Source organism: Lissotriton helveticus, chromosome 8 (genome assembly GCF_964261635.1).
Source record: "Lissotriton helveticus chromosome 8, aLisHel1.1, whole genome shotgun sequence".
Classification (NCBI taxonomy): Eukaryota; Metazoa; Chordata; class Amphibia; order Caudata; family Salamandridae; genus Lissotriton; species Lissotriton helveticus.
In genome coordinates, this window is record NC_136069.1 from 232,802,449 (window position 1) to 232,820,889 (window position 18,441).

Here is an 18,441-nt window from a genome sequence, read left to right on the forward strand (position 1 = left end):
AACAGCCTCGTAAACTCAATGGAGGATTTATATAAAAGCAACATGGGCACAATGACAAACCTATCAGAAGCTTGTGTGTATGTTAACCTCTGAGGGTAACACTGCCTTTCTTGTCTGCAATTTTACAACCTTTCTTCACCACACCAGTTCAGAAAACCAGCATGATTCTTATAAGTAAGAAAGCCTCTGAATTGCGAGTGTCATCAGGCACACTATAACAGTGTCTCAGTGGACTGACCATATATTGGGGTATTTTCTTGTAGAGAACCGGTTATTGGTCATTTATGGATGTAAATCAGGGGCAGCACATTCACTATTATTTTGCGAGTTGACTACCATTTGCAAATTTGCACCTGCATGAGTGTATGTGAGCAACTCACAAAATTGTTCCTAATTTTATTTGTACATTGGCTTCAATATAAATTATTTGCGATTCTTATTATTACAATAATTAAATCCAGAGGTTCACTATACTCAATACAATAACATTAAGCCATAACAGCAAGTATATCAAAGTTTAACTGGGCACGTAGAATGCTTACCAAATTATTGGATAGAGGAAATGCATATTTTGTAAGGGTATCAAATATCGATCTTCTGGTGCGTCCCTCTTGCTTATTCGCAAATCGCAGATTTCGAATGTCCTAGTAAAATACAAATAATTTACAAACACATTGCATTATGCTAATAGTGCTATTAACTTGAAACATAAGATGCACTGAGCTTTTTTTAATATTTAAGATTATATGCATCATGTTTAAGTCAGCTTCTTGACAGCTCCCCTGGTTGTTTAATTATTCTGTGCCTTTAGTAAGTTAACATTGGATGTGGTATGATTGCTTCTGACATCACAATTATTTGTACAGCTATGGCATTATATGTCAAATGATAACATGGAAAAGAAACACAAGAAAACAAACATACATTTGCAAGCGAATCATACTTCTTTTAACGGCTCCCAAGGACAGAGATGTATTGTCACATAACTGCATTTCCACTTCGCAACCCATTCACACACTTTACTGCTTACTGCAGAAGCTAGACTGCTTGGAAATAAACTTTAGTTGTATGAAACTGGTGTAACAGTATTTATTTAGTAGATTTATGGAAGGGTGTACAATCTGCCTTCTGTCCAAAGCTTTACTGGCAGCTGCATACTTTAATGGATAGTTCTGTTTGAGAGTTATACTTGGCCACTAACCAAACTCCAGCTTTTCCATGTATGACACTTGCTATGCTGCTTGTGTTCAAATAGGACAAAGAAGGGTGAGTTAGTCTTTCATCATTATGAAGTTAATCAAAGGCATCAATTTTCATGGGCAAATAATAACGCACATTATTATGTCCCGCAACCACTCTTTCGCCCTCATGTGCCTAGCTTCATTCCTCATTCATGTTCTGCTGTGGTCGCTTCTCTTTTGCTGTGTGCCGCACTATCCTTACTTATCTGTATTGTTTCTCACTCTACTCACTCAAGTCAACTTGTGTCTCACAAACCTCCTTCCATGTCTCTCACGCGTCTTCTGCCTCACTCGACCATTCTTCTAGTATACTGCTTGTCTGTCGGGTTAGGCTGTTGTTTAACACCAACCATTGTCTGGGTTATATCTCACGCCAGTCTATCATCTATTGTGTACCTTGTTCCACTTGCTCTTCGTTATTGTAACCTGGTCTCATTTCTCCTTAAGTATGCATCTTGGCGGTTGGGGGCGTGGCTTGGCTGGCTGCAAAATGGCCGCACTCTGAGTGGGCTCTGCCGGCCACGCTCAACTATCCGTAAATATCCTGTCGGCATCCTTACCCTGGCTGCACTCCGACGCTGAATCCTGAATCCCCTGCAAGTGAGGCGCTGATTTATCGCGCCGCCGCCTCCCGGTTGGGCCCTGCGGCGGTGCAGTGCCATTGGTGGGAGACGCTGGGCCTATGTCCTCTGGGACCGCGAGGTTCGGCCTTCTCTGCCTCGGACTGCCTGTGATTGCTGGGTGCCGCACGCTGCGGAGAATCGACCCGTGGACTCCGTTTGCCTCCGGCGGGTGAGTGGCACCGCCTCTGTGGCCTTGTGGGCGGGGCTCGGGGCTTGCGTGCTGTTCCGCCCGGCCCGGTGTGCTGCGGATTAGGCGCTGTTTATTCCGCGACCTTCCGGCCACTTCTCGTGGCCGCCGCGGGCACCCGGCCTCGGTGATGTGAGCGCGCCCCACTCCCCGCCGGCTGTTCTCCTGCTCTGCCTCGCGTGCACTGCCCGCTGCTTCTCTGTGCCGCGCCTGGCTTCCACTTCTGGCCTGGATCTCCTCTTGGAGGCTGCACCGGTGCAATCGGGCCTCTGCCCTGCTGTGGCCTCGCCTGTTCCCTTGCTTGAGTGCTACCTGCTGTGGGGGGCTCCACCACAGCCTGACGGCATCGCTTTCCTACTGGCTTGGTTTTTTCTTGCCGCCACTTGACTGGCCCATGTGAGCCACAGCTTTGGAATCTTCTGTAACTCTGCTGTTTGGCGCTGTGGCCCTTGCGAGCTCCTTGGGGTCACTTGGTCCCTGATTTCTGCCTGTTGCTCCGCCCGGCACCTGGACGTACCTTGCTAGCCTGGCCTGGCCTCCTACGGCATAAGGTGTGCCCTGTTTGGATCGCTGCCCTCTGTGTGCCGTGGCCTGGACTGGCGGCTGGGTGTGTGTTGGGCTGATACCTTTGTTCCTTTGGCGCATTTACTTTTTTGCTCTGCTGTGTCTTCATTCACCTCGCTCACCGCGGCCTTGTGGAATGGGAGGTTGGCCTATATTATGCTAGTCTGGCGCCGGTCGTCACTCCTGCTTGACTTCCTCAGTTTCCAGGTGCTTCAGTGAGAGCCCGCCCTGGTTGTGTCACTGTTAATCCACACCAACTCCTTATCCCGGTTGCTCGGTGCTTCTCATATCAGTATCATCATCAGTAGATTGAGGGACATTGGCGTCACCGACACTGTCTTAGCCTGGATTAAGTCCTTCCTTACCGACCGTTCACAAACTGTCGCCCTAGGTCCCTTTCACTCGAAAGAGAAGTTGGTCTCATCAGGTGTACCGCAGGGGTCCATCCTGAGTCCCCTTCTTTTTAATATTTATCTCATTCCCCTCTTGTCCCTGATCGATTCCTTCGGCATACCAGTCACCTCGTACGCCGATGACACACAGCTCATCGTGCCACTAGATGACAATTCCACCGACGCAGAGCTCAATCTCAAACTCTGTCTAACTGAAATCTTCCGCTGGATGGATCGCAACCATTTAAAATGCAATTCCAACAAAACTGAGATCCTTCCAATTGGAAGAAACGTCTCCTTCAACCCAGCCCTCTGGTGACCAGACGATTCAGCTATTCCCCCCCAGACTGTTACATCCGCCAGAAATCTCGGAGTTATCTTTGACTCTGACCTCTCCTTTGACCTACACGCTAGAACGGTAGCTGGTAAATGCTTTGGAATAATCAAATCTCTCAGAAAATTCTTCAACTTCCTTCCTATCGATGCCAGGAAAACCGTTACAGTAGCGCTTATAATTTCCCGCCTAGATTACTGCAACGGCCTTCTTGCAGGGGCAAAAAAGAACACACTATCAAAACTTCAAAGTGTGCTTCACTCCGCCGCACGACTAGTACTTAGGCTACCGCGCAGATCCTCTATCTCCGCCGCCCTCCGTTCACTACACTGGCTGCCTCTCCATAAGAGAATCCTCTTTAAAATTCTGATCACTGCCTTCCGTGCCTTCACCAAAACCGGCCCGAAATACCTCTCCAGCCGCTTTCCCCTCTACACCCCTAGTCGTCCCCTACGCTCGTCTCTTGACAATCTTATCCTCCCGGCCAAATATAACCTAAAGACTAAGGGTGGCAAAACCTTAAGCTTTTTGGCCACGAAAGCATGGAACAACCTGCCCAAAACCCTCAGACAACAAACGCTGGAAAAACCCTTCAGAAAGCTCTTAAAAACCTGGATTTTCAACCTCCCCGATGACTACTCTAAAGCGGCCATCTAATCCCTTTTTCAACCGCAGGACTTGCCACTCAGGATCTTAGCGCCAAGATGCTCCCTCCGGAGCGATCGTCGCGCTCTACAAATAACCTCACAAATATCACAAATATCACAAATATCATATTCTTCTAGGTGTCTCTCCTCCATTTTCTGGTGGCCCCATAGAGTGGATCCTACTTGTCTCTCACTGCCTTCCGCTGCCAGCTACTGGGGGTCTGCGTGCCCCTGGCCGTATTGACTGTTTTTTGCATTGTGTGGGCCCTTCTTCTGCTGCCAGGGTCTCTCACCATGGGGAAAAATGGCCCTAAACAACCCAAGATAGCCTTTGAGCTCCGAAGATCCTCTCGCCAGGACGGTGTGGGCTTTGAGGGCGCCGGCTCGCTGCCACCATGGAGGCCCCGTCTAATCGTGAGGACGACCTCAAGGCAATCATGCTGTACGTCAAGTCAACAGTAACGGGTATAGTGACCCAGCTGGACCAACTCTCAGCCCGTCTGGACACAGTGAAGGCCAGTGTCGACTCCCATGATAACCCGATACTTCATGTCGAATCCGGAGTGTCGGACGCCGAGGATGCTGCCACCCAAGACCGGCAGAAACTACTCCAGATGGACAAGATCTTGGCGATTATCCGGGAAAAGAATGAGGATTTGGAGGCCCGCTCCAGCCGAAGCAACCTCTGCATCACGGGTCTCTCGGAGTCCACCAACATTTCGAGGATGGAGGATTTCGTGGAACAGCTGATTAAGGAACTCTTCGGTGACGTCCTCTCTTCGGTTTTCATTGTAGAGCGTGCACATGCTTCTCTTGGTCCACGTCCCGGTCCCAGGCTGCCTCCATGCCCCATCATCTCCAGGGATTGTGACGCCATTCTTCGTGCTGCACGTGACAGGGGCCCCATCAACCACAAGGGTATCGCACTCTCCTTTTACCCGGACTACACCCTTACCGTCCAGGCTTCCTGGAAAGAATTCCTTCCTGCTAAGCGCATTCTACAGAAGCACAAGGTCTCATACTCCCTGGCTTATCCGGCGAAATTGAGGGTTCGGCAGGGTACAAAAACACTTGTTTTCCCCGATCCCAGAGAGGCCCTGGCCTTGGCCAAGAAACTGGGCAAAGATGCTCGCTCCACCCCTTCTACGGTGCAGGTCGTCTCAGCGACAACGATTAATAGTGCAGACTTAATTGTGTCTTTTACCCTCTTTCTGAATGATGCCTGACATAACCTCAGCTTGGCCACCCTGCTTGTTTGCAGGGGTGTATGCCTAGCCCTGCCATGCCCTCACGGGATGATTCCCTTTCCTTCCATTGTTTCCCCCTCTCCCAGTTGGGGATCCCTGGGGTGGGGCGGGTGGATTACTCAGCCTAATTGGGGGGGTTGGAGTGGGTGCGGGGTTGGTGGAGTTTCTAGGTCTGGCATTGTTGGGTTGGGATGGGGTGGGAGTGGGGGTGGGGGGTTTGGGGTTCTATGCTCCTCTATTGAGGAGGTGGCTTCAGTTCGCAACGGTATGGTTGTTAAGTATTGCCTTCCTATGTTTCGACCGTGACACTGTACTGTGCTTCCTGCCTTGGCTATTCGTAGTAAGTCTTGCCTGCTACACTGCATTGTGCTCTCTGATTTGTTCTGTTTACGCTCATTGGTCATATATTGTTGGTCAATATGTTGCTCCACTGGTCCCTCCTTCCCCTTATAAGCTGCGCCTCCTGTGGTTTGGTTTGTGGGGCGCTATCACTGTCCACCGGTGCGCTCTGCTTTCTGAGCCTTACCTGTCAGTTAGATGCTTGCGCGCCTCTCCCGCACTGCCATGTTTGTGGAAACCCCCCCGAGGGCCGTTTTAATTTGCCTGCGCTGCCTCCTACCGGTGCTGCTTCCTGCCGCGCTCTGCCTTTCCTGTTTCTCTTGTGCGCTGTGCTTGTCTGTGTAGCTTGCCATCTGCGCTGCGTTGTGCTGCACTTTGAACTGCCCCCTAATGGCTGACATCGTCTGCTGGACTTGGAATGTCCGGGGCCTGAATGACCACCACAAGGCTCGACTGATTCACTCACACTTATAGCGACACAAAGTAGATATATGTCTCTTACAGGAGACGCACCTGCTGCCCGGATCCGTCTCCAGACTCCGATCCCGTTATCGAGGGGAATCCCACTCCTCCACCTACTCGTCGTATGCCAGGGGAGTCTCAATTCTGATGCGGCGGGTCCTTCCTTGGCAGACCGCCCGGGTACTCCTCGATACGGAGGGCCGATATGTGATCCTCCATGGTTTACTACTGGCTCAGCCCGTTACGATCGCCGCGGTGTACGGCCCCCAACTCCGATGACTCTGATTTTTTTTATCACATCTGGCACCTCACCTCCACCTGCGGCCCGCGGCGGTAGTTTGGGGTGGAGATTTTAATGTCACTCTATCGGCAACTTTGGATCGGTCGGATGTCCCATCCGCGTGCAGCGGAAGCTCTCATGTCTATTTTATCCGATAAATCTCTTTATGATGCTTGGCCACTTCCGCCCCGATGCTCGGGAAGGCACCTGTTTCACTGGCGTGAGGGGCTGTTGGTCGCGTATTGATTTTGGGCTGACCTCGCCGGACGTTTTGTCTTGGCTCACAGATGCAGTGCAAACAGCTCGCACCTTCTCCGATCATGCGCCAGTCCAGATCTGTCTCAGCCCTCCTCATTCCCCGCGACGGGCCTTCACTTGGCGTCTTCCCCCTAATGCTCTCCGGGACTCTGCTTTCTATGCGGACATCCAAACCGCGATAACCAACTATTTTGATGTAAACACAGGTTCCGTTGACTCTGCCTCCACCTTATGGGAAGGGTTTAAGGCCGTCATTCCGGGCGAATGTATTTCTAAACAGGCCAGCGTCCTCCGCTCTAATTCGTACAACTCTGGCTAAGCTCAAGGTGGAAATTAAGGATCTGGATGCTGCCCAGGCGGCACACCCCAGTCCTGAGACGCTGGCGATACTACAACAAAAACACACCGACTTCTCGGATGAAGCTGGCTGTGAACTGTCTTTTCTGGGCAGAGAGTGTCGGGCGCGTCGCTTTGGTGAGGGGGACCGCCTGGGGCGTACTCTTGCCAGCCTTCTTCGTCCACCGCGAGCTGCCTCCTATATAACAGCCCTAAGTGATGGAAGCCCGAACAGGACTACCTCCCCGGAGGACATAAACTCCTGCTTTCTCGATTTTTATTCTCAACTCTATTCTGCCGGTGCTCCTCTGCACGGGAGGATTTTTGATCAATACTTTGATTCCATTGCGCTGGTCTGGCTGGAAGACTACCACTGTAAATTCCTTGATGAACTGTTTTCCAGGGAGGAAATACTGGCTGCCATCCGTAGTCTACCTGGAGACAAGGCCCCTGGCCTGGATGGCCTGCCAGCCTCTTTCTACAAAACGTTTGCCGATCTCTTAGAACCACATCTGGCAGCTATGTACAATGACTCTTTTGACACCGGTCTCTTCCCGCCATCCTTGCGTGAGGCGATGATAACCTTGCTTTTCAAACCCGACAAGCCTGCCGACCGTCGCGACTTCTACCACCCCCTATCCCTTATAAACATGGACAACACCATTTTTGCTAAATTGATCGTTTCATTCCCGGTAGGGCTACCTTGCACAACCTTTGTACAATCTTCTCAGTTTTGCATCAAATTAATCCTAACCTACCGGCTGTGACTGCGCTGCTGGATGCCACTAAGGCGTTCGATACGCTGGAGTGGCCCTTTTTATTTTACATCTTGCCACATATGGGCTTCAGTGAAATATGTCTGCGTAAGGTTAAACTCCTTTACACCAATCCCTCGGCACGTCTCCGCATTTATGGTCAGGTCTCCAACCCTATTAGTATTGCTCGTGGCACACGCCAGGGTTGCCAGCTATCGCCCATGCTTTTTGCCATTGCAATGGAGCCCCTGGCCGTCAGGCTTCGCCAGCACCACACTCACAGGGGTATTGGTTTCTCGTCCCACTCCGTGCTTGTCTCAATGTACGTGGATGATGTCACCCTATTTATCCGCCATCCTCAGGAGAACCTCAGCCCCTTGGTCTGGGAAATCATACGCTTTGGCGGGCTTTCGGGCACCCAGGTGAACTGGAGCAAGTCTGTCCTATTCCCCTTCACGAACGCCACCGTGCCATTCTCACCTGACTTTCCGTTCGTGTGGGCTTCAGGCCCCACGTGCTATTTGGGCATCTGGCTGAGTAGGGATTTGGATGAACTGTGGAGGTCTAACTTCGGTTGTGCGGTAGACTGGTTGGAATCCAGGATTCCATTGTGGAGCCGACTTCCGCTATCTCTGGCAAGCCGAATCGCCATCGCCAAAATGGTGGTCCTTCCTAAATTTCTCTATCTGTTTTTAAACATCCCTATCCCTCTCACTTCTCATTTCTTTCGCAAATTACGTTCCCTAATCATTTCCCTCGTTTGGGCGGGTAAACAGCCAAGAGTGGCTTATGACATCCTTACTCTCCCCATGTCTGCCGGGGGGATGGGCGTGCCTGACTTCAGGATCTATGCCTTGTGTGCCCAGGCCAGCTTTCTGCATTTCTGGATTCACCCTACCCCTTATCAGCCTCACGTCACAGTTGAGACCGATCTAGCTTCTCCCTGGCCTTTGTCCACAGCTTTGTTTGCGCCCGCGGTGCACCCTCGAGCGGAGGTCGACACGGTCGAGATGCTGTGATGGGCCTGGTCTGGCCTGTGTCGGCTTTCTAGCATCCCTCGTCTCTCTGCCAACTCGATGCCAATAGTGAACCACCCAGATTTCCCCTCACTTCAGTCTTCCAGCATGTCTAGTCATGCGACGCTGTTGGGCTTGAGGACGGTGGCGGATCTGTACCCAGAGAACACCTTCTACTCTCTTCCTGACTCCTCAGGGCCGCTTGACATGCTTTTTTTCTACCAGCTGCGTGCCACTTGCCGGAAACTGCACCCCCACATTCCCTAAGCCCCCGCCCACCATGCCAGCTCTGGATTTCATATATACGTCCTCGTCGCCGCACAAATTAGTCACCAAACTATACGCTCTCACCCTGGTGTCTGCCCCCGTTTCCTCGGATCGTGCGCAAGAGGCATGGGGTGCGGATCTCGGTATTGACATTTCGCAGGCTGACTGGCTATATTGCTGTAATCAGATGGAAAAGCTGTCACCGAACTACCGGCTCCGTCTGATCCATTTCAAGTATTTGCACAGGCTGTACCGTACCCCAGTGCAGCTCCACAGGCTCGGGCTAACTCCTGGGGACAAATGTGTGCGTTGTGCTGCTCCTGCCGCGGACTTTGTCCATTTAGCGTGGCTATGCCCTAAGGTCTCTGAGTTCTGGCGGGTGGTGTGCTCCACCATTTCTGACATCACCGGCGCTGCAGTGCACCCCGATCCACCCCTGTGTCTTCTCGGCTTCGTTAAATTCTGTCCTGATGCTTCTCGACGTCTGATCTCGATGCTGCTGGTCCTTGCTAGGCGCAGGGTGGCAATGTGCTGGGGTCGTCGGCCTGCCCCCAAAGCCGAGAGTTGGTTGGAGGATGCCTCTCGGTGCCAGACTCTCCTATCGGAGTTCTGGGATTTAATGCCTGCCAGGTCTCAACCTGTTGACATTTGGGGCCCTCTGGTTACTTATCTCCTTTCCCGTTCCCATCCCAGTGGCGCTGCTTCTCCCGCGCTCCCCGCCGGCCCGGAGTCCGCGGCGGCCACCGGCGCTGGTCAGGGACTGCTCTCTCCCTTGCCATAAGCGCCCCCGCTTTTTTAGTACCCCCATTGATGTTGTTGTTTTGTGTGTGTTCCCCCCTGGGGGGGAGGGACCTCGGTGTAGTGGAGCTGTGATTTCAACTTTCACGGTTTTTAAATTTGCTGCAAGATGTTATCAACCTGTTACTAAACGCTTGACCTGCTCTGTATTTTGTCGATTTGCACTGCAGCACTGCACGGTGTATTGTGTCTGCCATGATTTTCCTCAATAAAGGTTTTTGAAAACTTAAAAAAAAGGTATGCGTCTTGGCCCTCTCTTAACCGCTGCATGTGTTGGTGCCTTCACACATCCATCGTAGGTTTATGCTTTCCTCTCTTATGTGTTATGTACATATGTGCCATGCCCAGTTTCATCATCAATAATTTCATTGCAAATGTTGCAGTGAGATTATCGAGGATGTCAGAGAAGAATTCATAAGTGATATAATATGTGGGGTAATTAGCAGTGCATGGTGTGGGCGCGAGTTATAGCTACCTCAGGTATGTATCATTGTTCCCCTGCGATTGCAGCCACAAAGGCATCTATTGGTGTGGTTCATACACATTTTGTGTAGTCTGGTGCACTTATAGTATGCCCTGTGCAGTATTTCAAGTTGTATGAGCCTGAAACCTACTCAAATTGCTACCTCTCTAGGATACCTGCATGCCTCCTCCCAGTTTGGATCTTGAATAATCGCTGGGTCTTGCACTGAGTCTAAGGGCTGTTAGCAATTCTAGGTGAGAGTTGTGTAAACCTGGAAACTGCATGCCTATGCAGGGGCAACGTCGGGATCCTATATTCCAATAGGGATTCTTTAGGCAAAGGAATGTGTTGTGCATTTTGTCAGAGCATGTTTTACCTGAAGGTACCTAAATCTCTGGGAGCACAAAAGGTTGAGCTGTTCTCATAGTTCCTCAAATGTTAGCATGCTCCCCTCACCCCACACCAAATTTCATTGGTCTCCTACCTTGATAACTTCTATCAGGTCCCATTGTCTGAGGCTCTGTAAGTTTTTCAGGTCAGCAAGCAAGTCAGCGTCTCTAAAGGGCATTTCCAGTATAATCTTCTCCTTTTCACCCGATTACCTTTGTTGAGTCTTTCCATATCTGATCCACATGTCTGTCCACAGTTGGGTGATTGCAAGAGGCAGGAATTTCTTCACCAGTATACCGACCACTGTAGAGTCGGATGTAAACCCCGAATGGTCGACTATTTTGTACCTGCCCAGGCCCAAGATTGCACAGTTATTTCCTTTCAAGTGTGTTTCTTGTAAAGAAGTACATTAAGGTTATATCTATTTATGAATCTCTTGACCCTCTCCTTTTTCACCTTGTTGCCAAGCTTGTTGCTGTCCCAGGAGACAATTGTACGGTTTAGGGGTTCACCCCACATATGTGCATCCCTGTTGTGTCTGCCAAAGCCGTTGTCCCACTTGAATCTCCTAAGGTGCGGTTGGCCTCTCTCCCTTGCCTTTTCTAGATGCCATGGCAAACCCCACTTACTCTCCAACTTCCCTTCTTCCTCCTGCATTGGGCTCTGAACGACCCCTCCCCCAATGCTTTAGGTGTCTGTCACTCTTGTCCCATTAACTTTTAATTAACTTCGAACAACACTAATAAGAACCGTAGTCCTCTTGAGGGCAATGTGTGGGGTTCATGTCGCACTACGCTGTGGCTACCGTGCCTCCATGACTATGTTGGGTGGGCGATGTCACAACTTGGCTGCCACGCTCCCAGTCGTCTCTCCTGCGTTTAGTGGCATGCTTGACTGTCCCAGGCACATTATATTCAGGCTTGACGGTCTACGAGAGCTTTGTTTTGTTACCTCATGGCACCCTTTTGTCACCGGTCTCCATCCCTCCAGCCAGACCCAGACCTCTCTCAGCGAGGTGAAAAATCATGACTTCCCTTCTGACAGGACCTTCAGTTTCACTGGGAATAGCATCATATATTGAAGATTCCTTTCCTTGAGTTCCACTTTCGCCTTGTCCAGTGATCAGTACTGGGTGTTCACTTTTTGTGAGCAATCTGGGAAGATCAGGATATCTTGGTTTGCAAGACTGATCAGGCCTTGCACACACGCTGCCTTAAGTATTACATCACAATCGCTAAATAGGAAAGTCTTGCAATTTCTGGTTGAAGGTCATGCCCCAGGTTTGGGTGGACCCCGGGGACACGGTGTGTTCTCTCCACCTGAAAATGAGCCAAAATTTGCTGAGGTTCTAGACATATTGTTCGACGTTCCCATCTTCCTGTTTCTCCGGAATGCCCATCAGACAGAAGTTATTTCTTCAGGTTCTCCTTTCCACATCATCCACTCGTGTGTAGGTGAGTTGTATCCTCCCTGAGGTGGAGCATTTCAGTTTGCAGTGCTTGATGGCCCCTGTGTGCTCCTTCAGGGTGGGTTCTGAAGTCCCCCATATGGCTAAGATCTTTTGCAAATTGGTATGCAAGAGGTTAATGTCGAGAGCGATCATGTCTATTTTATACTCCAGTGTTGATTTTGTATCTCGCATTCCTTGCAGTATCTCTCTTATGGACGGCTCTGGTTCAGCTGCTGGGAGTGACTGATCTCAGTTTCCCTGTTTAGTACCCCGTGTCTGGACACCACTAAGCCACCATCTGAACCTCGGGCGAGCCTCCTACCTTTAGAAAAAAACATCACCTTTGTTTTAGCCATATTAATCTCTAAATCATTCCTCTTACAATAAGGAGAAAAGGTGTTGAGTTGCTGCTGCAGCTCCACTGGTGTAAGATCTGATAGCACTGTATTATCTGCATAAAACAGCCATCCACCCTAGCATAGGAGGGAAGGCCCTGACCTGCCTTAAACCCTCAAAGGCATCCACTATATAGATTGAGCACAGGAGCAGGGTCAAAATGCACCCGTCTCAAACCATTGGATGTACTGATCCTTTTGGACAGGGCCCCATCCCCCCAAGTTCCACTCAGCTTCAAGAGTCCCGGGGACACTTTTATCTGCCCATCTTTTACCAATGGATCTATTTACAGTGTCAAATGTGGTTGACAAATCGATAAAATATGCACACAGGTGCTGTTTCAGTAGGAGGGCCAAATCCTCCAACAGTAGCTTTAAAATCACACAGCAACAGTGGTTGAGTACCCTTTCCGAAAACCCTTTTGGGTCAGGGGTAATATTCTAGCTGCACTCATCGAGTCTTCCAAAAGGCCTAACAGATGCCTTACAAAAAATCCAGCAGGGTAATCATACCGTAACTAGATGGCTGTGCCCTGTTGCCCTTTTTAAACAGGGGACACCTTATACTTCCTTTCTGGGTTACAGGCAGATTTTGTCCCCCAATTATTTCACCAAACAGTGGAGCCAAGGTCTGTGCCTAGAGGAGAGGATTAAGTTTAATGATATCAGTGGGAATACCATCTGACCTTTGTGCCCCGGAGTTTTTCAAACCTTGGATCACTGGTTTGATTTCCAGAACAGTACCGAGTGGGATACTCTCAACCGGCTTCTTAACTTGTGGCCTTGCCTCCCCACACCGGGGGAACCCCAGCACCTTAATTTATTTTATAGAGGCCTGAGATGTCACTAACCCAGGTTTCTTCAGGTATTGACAATGCTTCAATATGTGTGACAAGCCCCAGTATACTATTAGAGATGCGCCAAAAACCCTTAAGGTTGTCAGGATGCAAGAAAGACATAGTCTTAGTCCATAGGCTATGTAAGTAACACCCTCAGATCATTTACAACATGCTGTTTTAATCTGTCTGACCACACAATTCTATGCAAAAAAAAAGGGGAGGAACGTCCGACAATGTCTCAGCAATCCAGTTGTCCGGGACTTACTTGTGGCGACAATAGAGGTTCTTGGCCCCACCTACTCTCAGCATCCAAGGGCACTCCAATAGGGGTTGCCCAGCAATACTCTGCCTGGTCACGAGCTCCGCAGAATGTGGCAGAGTTTTTCTGCAACTCTGCGAGCTCCACCCATGGCTACACCATACCAAAATGCTAAGAGGAAATTCACATAATCGATCAGGGATTTTACCCTCTCATTGTCAAACATAGGTGAAGCTGGTTGATCTCCAGGACACCTACAGTTTAATTTGGAAATACTGTAGCTATTGAGTAGGACCTCCAAGTGTCTGCCGACCAATCCCCTCTCTGACTCCCCAAGACCTGACAGGGAATATTTAATGCCATATCTATAGTGTCCCTCGTCTGCCTAGGAAGAGTTTTTTCCATTAAAGTCGCCCATCACAAGGGTGGACACACAAGGAATAAGCCTTTGGATCTGTCCCAAAAAAGTGCTAATTCCTGGAATAGAATATAATTATCACGTTTCGGGGTGAAATATTTATTAATGAGAATCAGGTCGAGGGATCCCGTGTAGTTCTCGCTACTCCGATTAGGGTCTCCCTTTTAAACCCCCCAACCGGTCACAACAAAGGGAAGCCCAGATACGGATACAGCTAAAAGGCTCAGAGAATCACTGGGTAGGACAGACACCACAACATCATACATACAAAAGCCAAAAAAGGAATGTTCCCCAGCATGTCTCCCAAAATGCCTGAATTCTCATATCTGCAGTGTAAGTAACAACATTCTTTGCAGCAGTCTTATACTCTTCTCCAGTCCCATTGGTCGGTAAATTATTCGGTATTACTAATAAAATACCAAAAATATGGTCAGAACTATCTGTGTTCCTTCCTAATAGGGACAAAATAGGATGAGTGGCCAGTGGAACATGTAAGGCTTCAGTAGCTTCCACAGCGCCCCCTCCCCACTCCCCCGGTGATGCACACAAGAGGGGGGCCCACACCCCCGGAGAGCAACACACTGCCACAACCGGGGGTTCCCCTTGTAGTTGAGAGGGAGATGGAGTAAGAGCCATCCGGTGCTCCATCGCCTTCAACTTGGAGAGGCAGACCTCCTCATTTGCCGCCACCAATGGAGATGAATGGAAGACTTCTCTAACCTGAGAGTTGCCTCCGATAATTTGTGAAAGAAAGCTGGTAATTTGGCCCCCATCCCGATTTATGTATGGCTAAATGGGGGGCACGGTTCCTCAGCGGGTTGGCTTTGGTCTTCTGACATAGTCTGGCTGTTAGAGTGTGGCCTGACCTCGATTTTTGGGCGGTCATCTTACACTGAAGTTATGTCAAACAAAACAAGATATTGGACCAGAAAAGCCTAAGCCTTCTCTTCCACGACGCGTCATCCTACTGTCAGCTTCCATTATAGGACAGGGTGAACAGAACACACTGGGATGAGCTGCACATCCAGTTCCAGCATTGCTTTGATGTCCCCACCGAACACCATCAGGAAACGTACTATTAAGAGGTGAGGTGTGAGGTCGGGGTGGAGGGTGGTGCTCCCACCTTCCATCTTACCACCCTTTCTCCCTCATTCCTGATCCCACTAAGGCTGATGTCCTTGCTGGTGCGGTGGCTGGATTACTATGGGGCTGTCAAGTCCATACTTCCCTACATCCATCCTCCTGCACATACCTCACCAACTGGGAATTGCAGTAGTAAGTGGGGAATGTGAATGAAACCTCCGTTCATTCCAGGCCCCAGTCTATACAAACAAACAAAAAAAGACTGATGCCATAGGGCATGCAGATAGGGTGTGTGTCATAAGGGCAGCGTAGGGATAAAGATATTGCATTATTACTACTATGTTAAATAAAGGAAAGATTGTGAAACATGAAAGGCTGTGATTCCATAAAGATCCAAGAGCTGAAGAATAGTTATAGCTGTTTGCTATTAAGATCCTGTTGCATTACCCCAACATTATTGGGGGTCACATCCAGCAGATTTGATAATCCAGAAAGGGAAATCATGAACTTTTTGGTGAAAAGAAAACTGGTAGGTGTCTCTCACACTTCCATATTGAGTTATGGTCATATAAAAGAGAGTTGGGAGTCAGACAAAACCTGTCAGATTATCTCTGACCTGCAGGTGGTATATAGACCCCTGCCCCAAAATCAGTTAAGCACACACGACATTTGGTATTTCACACTACACTGTTTGTCTACACATTACGTGAGTCAGAATGAATGTAAATAACAGCTAAGCAAATAATATACACTTTAGGACAAAGATGAAATAAGCCCCAATCATATTTCATTATACATCCCTAAGCAATTAGCCTGTTGCATACCTATGTTGTAACTCGCTATCCCACAGTATTGTTGTATCAGTCTGTTGGTAATAATATCCAAAGTCATGTAATACTCTCTCAAGCCTGATGACACTTAGAGTGCCATGAGTCTTGAAGTCGAATCTCTGTATTTCAGTATGCCTGTGCATCCCTTCCTTAATACATGATGATCTATGGAGCGAGTATGGATACGCACGCACTTGCCTCCTGTTTTGTTAAGTAAACAATACGTCTTGTTCAAAACATATGAAATGCATTGATGTTTTCTTCTACTTTTCACTTGCCTTCCTACAAGATGGAACTTGCAAAGTCATCTCTCCACCCATATTTCAGCTGTCCTGTTTATAAAAGCACACCGATATTTATTATTTATTTTATTTATTTATTTATAGCGTGGCCGAGCGGTCCTAAAGCAAGGCCTGTGCCAAACCATTGTTAAGTAGGTCTTCCTATTCTTGTCAAACTCAGGGGAGCAGACAAAATCTTCATGGTCCAAACTTAACTTGCTCAACTTGCCTCTTTTGCTGGTACCAACTATTGCCAGCAACTTTGTAACTTGACTTCCCTGCGTTGCCGTTTGTCTTTTCCCCTAAGTGCATCTCAAGCCAGATTGAGAGAGCAGTTTTCTCCAAATGCCTGTTGCAAGAATTAACAAGCATTTACAATGCAACGGTCTCGCCTTTGCAAAAGTTAGCGCTTTTGGCATTGTAAATGACAAATGTTTTATTTATGTGTTGGTTTTGGAAACAGATAAATAAATGGCATTGTCATGAGCAGTAGAGAGTGAGTAGTAGAGAGTGAGTAGTAGAGAGAGTAGTAGAGAGAGTAATAGTGAGTAGTAGAGAGAGTAGTAGTGAGTAGTAGAGAGTGAGTAGAGAGTAGTAAGTGAGTAGTAGAGTGTGTAGTAGAGAGTAGTGAGTGTGTAGTAGAGAGTAGTGAGTGTGTAGTAGAGACTAGTGAGTGTGTAGTAGAGAGTGTGTAGTAGAGAGTGTGTAATACAGAATGTGAAGTAGAGAGATTGAAGTAGAGAGATTGAAGTAGAGAGATTGAGGTAGAGAGATTGAATTAGAGAGATTGAATTAGAGAGATTGAGGTAGAGAGATTGAAGTAGAGAGTGTGGAGTAGAGAGTGTGGAGTAGAGAGTGGAGAGTCTGTAGTAGAGTGTAGTAGAAAGTAGTGAGTGTGTAGTAGAGTAGTAGAGAATGTGTAGTAGAGTAGTAGAGAGTAGTAGAGGGTGTGTAGTAGAGTGTGTAGTAGAGCGTGTGTGTAGCAGAGTGTGTAGTAGAGTGTAGTAGAGTGTGTAGTGTAGAGTGTGTAGTAGAGAGTGTGTAGTAGAGAGTGTGTAATGTAGAGTGTGTAATGTAGAGTGTGTAGTAGAGTGTGTAGTAGAGTGTGTAGTAGAGTGTGTAGTAGAGTGTGTAGTAGAGTGTGTAGTAGAGAGTGTAGTAAGTAGTGACTGTAGTAGATAGTGTGTAGTAGAGAGTGTCTAGTATAGAGTGTGTCGAAGAGAGTAGTGGCTGTAGTAGTGAGTGTGTAGTGAGTGTGTAGTAGAGTGTGTAGTAGAGAGTAGTGACTGTAGTAGAGAGTGTGTAGTAGTGTGTAGTAGAGAGTAGTGACTGTAGTAGAGTGTGTAGTACAGTGTGTAGTAGAGAGTAGTGACTGTAGTAGATAGTGTGTAGTAGAGAGTGTCTAGTATAGAGTGTGTCGAAGAGAGTAGTGGCTGTAGTAGTGAGTGTGTAGTGAGTGTGTAGTAGAGAGTAGTGACTGTAGTAGAGAGTGGGTAGTAGTGTGTAGTAGAGAGTAGTGACTGTAGTAGAGTGTGTAGTACAGTGTGTAGTAGAGAGTAGCGACTGTAGTAGAGAGTAGCGACTGTAGTAGAGAGTGTGTAGTAGAGTGTGTAGTAGAGAGTGTGTAGTAGAGTGTGTAGTAGAGAGTAGAGTGCGTAGCAGAGAGTAGTGACTGTAGTAGAGAGTGTGTAGTAGAGAGTGTGTAGTAGAGTGTAGTAGAGAGTAGAGTGCGTAGCAGAGAGTAGTGACTGTAGTAGAGAGTGTGTAGCAGAATGTGTAGTAGAGAGTAGTGACTGTAGTAGGGAGTGTGTAGTAGAGAGTAGTGACTGTAGTAGAGAGTGTGTAGTAGAGAGTGTGCAGTGATTTGAGTTTTACATCAAATTAAAAACGGGAACGGAACAAACTCATCCTATACATTATTGTGGTAGGTGCCCACGCATATAGGGTTAAATGATGCGTTAGATGCCACAGGTCCCACCAACACGCTTCCTTTATGATAGGAGAATGCCCAACATCGCGGAGATTTGCTCTCTGCTCTTCCCGGATATTTGTATTTTCAAATGTATAATGTTATCCTGCTAAACGAAGACGATGCTCAAACTATAAAAGAAGAGGGTTTCACAGATATGTTAGTCCTTCCGGGCAAACGAAATGACCCAAAGAAAGATCAAGTGACAGTTTAGAGCTCCAAGTGAGTCTTAATAAAATCAGTGTCTGGAACGCATAGCATCAAAAAACGAGCGGGGCATCAAACTGCAGTGTCATTCAATCAAAGCTTCAAGGCTTC

General features: G+C 48.3%; 1 protein-coding gene across 2 annotated transcripts in view; it reads right to left on the reverse strand.

Annotated features, from left to right (window-relative positions):
• The window catches only part of MTMR2 (myotubularin related protein 2), a 530,987-nt gene that overhangs the window by 279,438 nt on the left and 233,108 nt on the right, over positions 1 to 18,441 (reverse strand). For both annotated transcript variants that reach the window (XM_078656989.1, XM_078656988.1), the window contains exon 5: positions 543 to 644. In XM_078656989.1, coding sequence (XP_078513115.1) covers positions 543 to 644 — 102 coding nt within the window. The remainder of the gene's footprint in view (positions 1 to 542; positions 645 to 18,441) is intronic.